This window comes from Miniopterus schreibersii, assembly GCF_964146895.1.
Source record: "Miniopterus schreibersii genome assembly, chromosome: 6".
Classification (NCBI taxonomy): domain Eukaryota; kingdom Metazoa; phylum Chordata; class Mammalia; order Chiroptera; family Miniopteridae; genus Miniopterus; species Miniopterus schreibersii.
The window spans coordinates 42099132-42108925 of NC_138107.1; the positions used below are offsets into that span (position 1 = coordinate 42099132).

The window sequence follows — 9794 nt, forward strand, 5'->3', positions numbered from 1 at the left end:
AGGATTAAATTGACTGTACTGGGACCTGAAAAATAAAGATTTGACACTATGTTTCAATCCATTTTCCTTAATTTATTTTAAATTTCTTGGAAGTAGTTTAAGACTTATTTTCTAAAAATGTCAAATGAAATAGCCAAAGGTAAACAGATTGATTGGAGGCACTGATTTCCACGGAGGCAAACAGTTTTCCATGTTTTCATACTGAACAAGAGGAAGACTTTTGCTATCAGAGGTTCATAGGAAAGTAAAAAAAACAACATAATTGCCCGGCTGGGCATGGCTCAGCAGTTGAGCATTAACCTAGGATCCCGGAAATCACTGTTCAATTACCAGTCAGTCAGGGCACATGCCTGGGTTGAGGGCTGGATCCCCAGCAGGGGGCGTGCAGGAGGTAGCCAATCAATGACAACTCTCTCATCATTGATGTTTCTCTCTCTCTCTCTCCCTCTCCCTTCCTCTCACCAAAATCAATCAAGATATACAGTATTAAAAAAAAAACCAACATAATTATTTGGGGGTTCTTTTCTTTTTGAGAGACAAAACAAAACTTTTAATTAATTTGACTTTAAAATTAAGAACAGCAAAAACAAAACCTTACTAAACCACGGAAATAATATTGTCTCTTCAAATTGCCCCTTTTGGATTTTCATATTCCTGTCAAGGCTATCATTTCTCTCCAAATGAACCAGACTGAAAGTCTGGAGGCATCTCTTTTACTCTCCCTTCTTCTTATCCTCACCATCATACTTCTACCCTATCTGGTCTCTCCACTACTCTCATGTTGTCAGTCACCAGATCTCAGGCTTTTATTCCATTTCCTCTGAATATATTAGCCCGAGTCCTCAGGTGCCTTTACCTCTTTTCCCCCGCTCTTCAATGCCTGGTTTACTTTTCAATTGTTTATTTTAAAACACACACACACAAAAAACTCCTCTAAAGAAACTGTTGAATTAACAAAAAAAAAACCAAGGCATGCTCTGGTACCAAAGGCTTCAAGAACCCTCAGAGACTGCCCAAGATTTACTTTACCCTTGGAATATCTTGCCACCTCCATGATTAGCCCTTTGGGCCCAGACAACAGCATTTGATCTTTTCCTTTACATCTTATAGCACAGATGAAACCAGGTTTGAATATTAAAATTATACTTTACTAAAGACTAAGGGCCTATAGGAATTACATACAAAATCCAATTATCTGATTCATAAAACCTGGATCACTCTCTTCTGGTAGTCCATTCCAGCTCAGTCTCAGTGATGGCCACCATTCACCCGGGTGGTCACAGCTGCAAAATTACCTTTCTTCTTTCTTTCTTTCTTTCTTTCTTTCTTTCTTTCTTTCTTTCTTTCTTTCTTTCTTTCTTTCTTTCTTTCCTTCCTTCCTTCCTTCCTTCCTTCCTTCCTTCCTTCCTTCCTTCCTTCCTTCCTTTCTTTCTTTCTTTTCTTTTCTTTTTTTAATAAACGTTTATTTGAGCCAAACCAAGACATATTCCAGGAAGCAAGATTTCAAATGCTCTTGAAAAGCAACCTTTCTTAAAGTACAAAATTCAGGGTCTAACAAGAAGCCTACCATACAGGCCTCAAAAGGATAAACTAAGTACCATACACAATAACTCACAAACAATAATAGGTGTCCTTGATCAAGGGCCTCACTGAACTGACTGCCAATTAGCAGCCCCCAGGAAGATAAATTATGCCTCAGGACAGTGAGACCTTACCCTTAGATAAAGTCAAACCTTAGGCCTTGGGCTATAGTAAAAAAAGCACTGGACTAGGCATTAGGACTTAGTCATTTAGTCCCTGACTTCATCATGTAACCCTTAGACAACTTACTTTATCTTTAGAGGCTTTTTATTTAATTATTATTTTTAATCCTCACTGGAGGGTATTTTTTCCATTGCTTTTCAGAGAAAGTGGAAGGAAGGAAAGAGAGAGAGACAGAGGGAGAAAGAAACATCCACTTGAGACACATGGATTGGTTGCCTCCCCAACCAGGGTCGGGATGGAGCCTGCAACCGAGGTACTTTCTGGAACCACTGAGCCAAACCAGTTAGGGCTAGAGGTTTTTTAAACATCACATGTATTTTGCAAAGAACCTATCTCAATCTATTTTATAGGATTATAGTATTCCTTTAAAGGATTAGAAAGTAGAGAACAGATGAAGAGTGCCTTGAAAAAGTAGAAACTTTTTTAAAAACAAAAGAACAAATTAACTCATTCCAAAGATTTCATAATCTTTGTCTGCTCTTCACCAACTACCCTCAGGCGGTTCTCCTCACCAGATCCTAAAGCCAACTTCAATTTGCAGACCTGAAAATTTGAATTAAATGTTCTCTAAGATCTACTAGAGCTCTGGAAGTATATGATTTCCGTTCATCCAATGAACAGGAGCACTTACTATGTATTAAGTGTTGGTAACACAAAAAATGAGTAAAACCCAGCAAATATGATAAAAACCAACAATCGCTAATGATGGAAAATAGTATTAAAAGTTTATGTAAAGTTACTGAGAATCATTATTCTCCATATTACCTCTGTCAAACCTTGTCATTAATTATAAAACACTTATTAAGCACTACAAAGGTGAAAAATATTGGTTAGAGACTGAGGATACAGAGAAGTATACGATTATTGTGTTCTAAAAACCTACAATCTAGTGTGGCAGGCAGTGTGGAAGTTAAAGCTGGGCTGGAGTTCAAATTCTGATATTACCGTATCATGTTTGTCAAGGACTTTTTGCCTCTCTAAGCCTGTTTCCTGTCCTTTGAAATGAGGACCTACCCGTTCCTTAGGACTGTAGTGAGGTTCATACGAGATAATTTATGTAAATAACAATTCCTGGCACATAAGTCCTTTTTAAGTAGCCACAGTTCTTTTTTATCCGTGTTAGCCCAGTCCAGATACACAAGGAGAGTAAGATTTCGATCAGCACACAGCTACCAAAATACACCACGGTGCAGAGTTGTTTCACTTTCTCAGAGACGCAAGCCTCCTCCATTGCTTCCCATTCAGCATCAGGCGCCGCTTTGCGATCCCAAAGTCTCACAGGTCTTCAAGTATGATGGCAGTAACATTTCTAACGCCCAATTACGGATTTATGAACTTTTTATATATTAAGGCGCAAATTTCAACCACTTAATGTCATTCCCTTAATTCTTACTCCGATTACCATGGCTAATGAGCAGCGTTGCTCAGCCGAGTAAAGGAAAAAAACGTGAGCCACATCAAATACAAATGTGGACTGATTTTCTTCACGATTGCTAGGAAGACATTCCCATAATGTACTTTGAAATCCTGAAAAAACAAAACCGATAATGCTATAATATTGGGCTTCAAATAAAACAGATTACTTCCCCAAGGTCAACGGCCTTGATGCTTCGGGATTCTTTCCCCCTTCCTCCGGCCCTGCCACCCCATTCCCAAATTCTGTCCGACCTCTGCCTGGAAGACAAGGTGCGGGGGCGAGGGAGGAGAAGGGCGGGGGAGGTGCGGCTGAAACGGGACCTCATTGTTCCCGCGGCCGACTCTTCCCAAAAGAGCCGGTTGGCAGCGCCTGCGCAGTGCGCGCTCTTTGTGCCCCGCTGCAGCAAGCTAGTTGTTTGTGTGTGTCTTTCAGGGCGATGGAGGCGGAGCCGCGGGCGTGGCGTGCCCTGTCGAATTCTGATTGGGTTTTCGCAGGGAGGTGGGTGGTTACAGGGCGGAGCTTCCGATAACAACACTCCGAGCTGGAGCTGAGGCTGTTTGTTGCTGCGCCGCCACCGCCCGAGTCCTAGTCTGCGCTCTTCTCGGGCTCTTAGCAGCAGCCCTCGCCGCCTTTCATCTCTGGCTTCGCTTGCTCCTTCTCTTCCTGCTGAACCACTTTCCTCCTAGCGCTATGACAGTCGTCTCCGTCCCGCAGCGGGAGCCGCTGGTCCTGGGCGGCCGCCTCGGGCCCCTAGGCTTTTCCGCCCGCGGTTACTTCGGGGCCCTCCCGATGGTAACCTCGGCTCCGCCGCCTCTACCTCGGATTCCGGACCCCCGGGCACTTCCCCCCACCCTCTTCCTCCCTCACTTCCTAAGCGGGGACGGTCCGTGTCTGACCCCTCAGCCTCGCGCCCCAGCACCTTTGCCCAACTGCAGTCTCGCCCCGGCGGGGGGCACCCCTCGGGCCGCACCAAAGAAGCGGCGAAAGAAGAAGGTGCGGGCCAGCCCGGCGGGGCAGCTGCCCAGTCGCTTCCACCAGTACCAGCAGCACCGGCCGAGCCTGGAGAGCGGGCGGAGCCCCTCAACGGGCCGGAGCGGAGCGCAGGAGGTCCCGAACCAGGCCGCCGCCGCGGCCCCGGGTCCTGCAACTGCAACCCCAACTGAGGAAGAGAACCTTTTCCGTGTTCCGCTGCCTCCCGCGACGCCTGGCCAGCCCTCGTTTAGAAAAGAGGTGAGTGTCGCATTGGGGCATGGGGACCGTTGGGGAAGCCTGGTCCTTAGACGGTCACAGCCAGGCTCTGGGGTTTGGGGTCTGGGGCTCTGCACGAAGGGGGGCCGGGATCAGGGGCGGCTGTTTACTCGGGAGGGAAGTTTCCGTGACGCCTGCTCCGTTCTTGCGGTGGGGAAGAGGGGGAGGGGAAGGCATGCGGTGGCGTTGCTGATTGGCTCCCGAGGAACAGCCAATGAGAGGAGCAGCTGCGCCCCAGCAACAGCCCCGATTTAGAAGTCTGGCAGCGTTCCAGGGGGTTTCAGTGTTCTGGGCGCGCGGTTGGGTGGGGAGGGAAGGGGCCCGAGGGGGGTGACGTCAGCGCGCGCTACGTGCTGAGCTCCCTAGCCCCGATGAAGGAGGCCTGGTCGGGGGGGCGAGGTAAGGGAAGGGGTGGGGGCCAGCTTTTTCGGCTTCCTGAAGGTGGGTACCTCCAAGAGTAGGCGGCGATGTGCGTACACACTCACGCCGCCCTGGTGCGGGATTGGGAGTGGGCGCCTTTGGCTCGATTCCTTTTGGCTTGCTTTTTGCCGAGCTGTGAGGGCGCCGATCCAACCGGGGCTCTGCCCCTCGCCGGGCCGACCTACTTAGCTGTGCTTTTTAATTTTTCAAAGTTGGCAGGAGCGGCGGCCGAGTTCTTCTTGGAAGCGATATATTTTGCGTGCTAGTCTATCAGATGAATGGAATTTAACAGTTTCCACTGTATACTGTACCGAACTTAGTGGAAGGCGGTTTTATTGCGTCCAAACTGAAATTTTCGAAAGAAGAGTTATCAATTGAATCGACTTTATTCCGCCCAGCTGCCATGCTATTGAACTAGGATAAAATTGATAAAAAACTTCAATAGGATTAAATCGCTTAAAATGGTTTGAAATTAACCTATCAAAATAAAACGTTTTGTTGACTTAATTTCAAACTTACTCTTTCATAATATGAAAAGTTACTGCCATTTGTTGAAAGGCTATTGCACTGAGAGATTTGCAGCTTCTCTAGCTGTGCCCTTGGAAAAATTAAGTTTGTTCATCGTAATTCCTTAAATTATTTTCTTAGATTCCTTTCAATTTTTAAAATTCTGAAATATTAGTGGTAATGTATCTAAAAGCAAGTTTTTGTACTTCTTGATTCCTGGTCAGTAAGATTCCTTTTTCTTCCAGAATGGTATTTAAACCAGGGAGCTCTGTTAGCAGTTTCCCTTATGACATGGGCTATGTTAACTTGGGTTCTAGAGTTGTGTCCTCTTCCCCACCATATTTCAAGGGTTAGTGTGGCAGCATTCTTGAAGCACTTGTGAAACCAGAAAGTAGGGGGCAGGCCGGAAACTTTTTTTCTGACTTGTTACAACTGGAAAAGATGATAAAAAGTGGTATTTTAGTATTTGGGTTTTTATTTTAGTATTTATTTAAAATATGACTTTATTGATTTCAGAGAGAGAGGAAGGGAGAGGGGGAGAGAGGTAGAAACATCTATGATTAGAGAGTCGATGATGAGAGTCGTGATTGATCAGCTGCCTCCTTCACACCCAACTGGGGATCCAGCCTGTAACCCGGGCTTGTGCCCTGACAGAGTCAAACTGCAATCTCCTGGATCTTAAGTTGATGCTCAACCACCGAGCCATGCCCGACCAGGCCATAGTTTTTATTTTTAATCAGACTCAACCAACCAAAATGGAAGTATTAGAAAATGTCTGTTGGCAACATTCTATTGTAAAAACCCTGACCCTTGTTACAAAGCAGTTGGCATTACTCTTCCTTACAGTTATAGAAAGATGGACTTGGGGCTACTTTAGAACTGGCTTATACGTTGCATATTGGTAACAGTGGTGATTAACTGTTTTTAGTGGTATGCAAAATTAGGTATGTGCATGTTTGAGCATCCAGTGGTAAGTGCAGCAAACATGTATGTGAGGCTTGTGACTGGTTTTTATCATGAGACTATTCACTTTTGTGTTCCTTGTCTTTGTAGGTTTTAAAATCAAACATGGGAAAATCGGAGAAAATCACCGTTCCCCACGGGCAGCTTGTTCATGGTATGCACTTATGTGAACAGCCAAAGATAAACAGACAGAAAAGCAAATATAACTTACCACTAACCAAGATCACCTCTGCAAAAAGAAATGAAAACAACTTTTGGCAGGATTCTGTTTCATCTGATATAATTCAAAAGCAGGAAAAAAAGCCTTTTAAAAATACTGAGAACATTAAAAAAAAGCATTTGAAGAAATCAGCGCTTCTAACTGAAGTGAGCCAAAAGGAAAATTATGCTGGGGCAAAGTTTAGTGATCCACCTTCTCCTAGTGTTCTTCCAAAGCCGCCTAGTCACTGGATGGGAAGCACTATTGAAAATTCCAACCAAAATAGGGAATTGATGGCAGTACATTTAAAAACTCTCCTAAAAGTTCAAACTTAGATCTCAAGTTTCAGTATGTATGTAAAACATAGTTTTTCCAAAATCCCTGGATTCTTGAAAATTGGTACAGAAATGGAAATTTGCCTTGTAACCTACAAGGGCAAAAGATGAGTTTTAAAAATTACAAACAGCTTGTATTATATTTTATATTTTGTAAATACTGTATACCATGTATTATGTGTATATTGTTGATACTTGAGAGGTACATTATAGTTTTGTTATGAAAGTATGTATTTTGCCCTGCCCAAATGGTAGGTGTTTTGTATATATACAATGAGAAATTTTAAGTGTGTGCTAAGGCACATGGAAGACCAATGTATTTGCACAAGGTACCGAGAGATTTTTCAAGAAACAGCTGGCGAATCTCAAGGTGAAGATCTAAATGTGAACAGTTTACTAATGCACTACTGAAATTTAAATCTGTGGCACAATCATTGTAAACAGGGGTTTGCCTTTCTCTTTAAATTGATTTCTGCCTTCTAATCTGTAATTATTGCAAAACTCCTATTCTCACTTTTAACAAACTTAATTTCTGGTTTTTGGTTTATAACCATATCCAAATTTAAAAGACCTCTAATTTTAATGCCAACAAAATCGGTTGTAATCAAATTTTCAAATAATAATTTGGCCTCCTCCCCCACTTTTTAAACTAGTCTTGACTCTGTGTGTGTGCCTGTGTTCCATGTTTGAATGTGTGACTAGGAGGTGGATTTTCACTTTCACTTTACTAGCTAAATGTCTTTAGCTTTATACTAATTGTCCATCCTCCATCTGGAGTTTAGAGGGACCAATAATTTCACACTAGTACCTCTTAGGGGAGGAACTCCCCATCTTACAAACGGAAATGGTTGTGGTCAAAAGTAAATCTGATTCGTTTATAACTTAGAATATATGTATGGTTTCATAAAGTACTATTTGACTTGACCATATCTTACATTTTTAGTGAAAGAAATTACACTTGTTTGGTTTGCTGAGTTTATGTTGGCAATGAATGGTGGTACTTGAACCAAAGCAAGCATAATTGATGTTGAATAGATGGAGATTTGGATTCTACAGCTTGCTTGAAGATAAATATGGCAGCTTACGTATTTTTAAAATTGAAACATTGTTCTTTTACTCTGTAGTATATATGTAAGGCCTATTCCAGTACTAAATTCTAAAACACAATTTTCTCTATGTAGTTGCTGTAAAAAGCTAAAGTTTATCTCAAAAAGGGAAGTTTTTTGGGCAGTATTTAGACATGAAAAGGAAAAGGGTATTAGGGTATATATAGGATTCTCTGAGGTAGAATAGGTTAAAGCTGCTGCCATCCTTACCAGAAAAAAATAAAAGGGAGAGTCTTGGGTCTTACCTTCCTTTGCCATTTGGTTCACGTGGGAGGGGAGGGAAGACATTTAACTTCCTGGCTGTACAAAGGTTGGCTGTGGTGTGGGCACCTTACTTAGAATCACTACTGACTTGATGAGCGGTACGAGGAGTATAACTTGTGTCACAGCTGCCACAAAGTCCTAATTAGATTTGCTGTCTTGTAGATGTAGGTCATATGCAACTCAGCCAACCATTTAGCACTGGCTATACAACATATGTTGTTCTTATGTGTGTGTAGAGAAAGTATATTTCATTATTACGTGTGTGTGTGTGTGTACACACACACATAGCACATAGCTAGCTTAAAAATGCATTTAGAGAAGAAACTTAAAAACCATTCTTTCCTAATAGGTGAGCTTTCAGCCTTGTAAAGGACTTTCTAAGGGAAGTGTTAACTGGTAAAAAGAACGGCTAAAATTCTTAAAGGCAGGACATAAAGTAAATAAATATTATAGGTTTTATAGTTTGAAGAGTGAACAAAATTGATTGAATTGGACTATAGGTAATGTTTAGTGAAAATGTTTTAACAAAAGTTGACTAGTTTGGGTATTACAGTAAAATACTATTTAGCAGCCTTAGTCCCTTCAAGCTGCTGTAACAAAATACTAGAGACTGGGTAGCTTAGAAACATTTATTTCTCACAGTTCTGTAGGCTGGGAAGTTCAGATTTAGTGTCGGGTGAGAGCTCACTTAACATGTCTTTTCATTGCATCCACACAGGGTAGAACAGTGAGGGAGTTTTGAGGGGCTCATTTTGTACGTGCACTAATGCCATTCATGAGGGGTTTGCTTGTGTCCTAATCACTTCCCAAAAGCTTCACTTCCTAATATATATCACCTTGGGGTTAGGTTTCACTGTTAATTCAGACCACAGTGCAACCTAATTACTACTCAGCCACCTTTATTTTTCTCCCATTGGAGTCTCTTGTAGAACTTTCTTTCCAATGTTCCTATAATTATATTGGTTTGGTTTTGTGGTGTATAAAGCACACATTGTGTTTGGAGTCACCAACTCCAGGCCTAAATTTTAGTGGCCTGAAAGGAAGCTTGTAAACAGGTTTATAAGTAGAGTATGTGAGTAGAAAACATTGTTACATGAAGTGTCACTTCACTAGAGCACAGGTATCAATAGGTGTTTAGTCTTTTATACTGAAGTTTTTAAGAAAAATCTGTGCAATTTGATACCAAGTTTATTCAACTCATGCCACTGATGAAGTGACACTAGAAAGAGCTGCTTGTATTTACATTAATCTTGGTGCTAAGTATTAGAGTCTTGTAAGCAGATAAAGGAAAAATAATAAATTATACTATTAAAAGGTTTACAGGAGCCATTCTCTTCAAACTTAAAGGTGGTTTGTAGAAAGATTAGAATGTATTAGGCAAGTAATCTACACTTGCTCAGGACCAGCATTTAGATTTTTACGCATAGTGTTATGTAATCACCTCATCACAATATTTTAGTAGAAAGCTATTATGTTATACAAATGTAGGAATTGAATGAGCTGAAATTTAACAGTATAGGTGGGTGGGCAAGAAATGACAATTATAAAGTACAAGCCCTATCCCCCTTATC

General features: G+C 42.0%; 1 protein-coding gene across 1 annotated transcript; it reads left to right on the forward strand.

Annotated features, from left to right (window-relative positions):
* The first annotated feature begins 59 nt into the window (after positions 1-59).
* PNRC1 (proline rich nuclear receptor coactivator 1) lies at positions 60-9541 on the forward strand. Its single transcript, XM_081139936.1, has 2 exons — positions 60-4411; positions 6410-9541. Exons 1-2 carry the CDS (start codon positions 3872-3874, stop codon positions 6851-6853), a joined length of 984 nt encoding a protein of 327 aa, XP_080996062.1. The 5' UTR covers positions 60-3871; the 3' UTR covers positions 6854-9541.
* Positions 9542-9794: the final 253 nt, after the last annotated feature.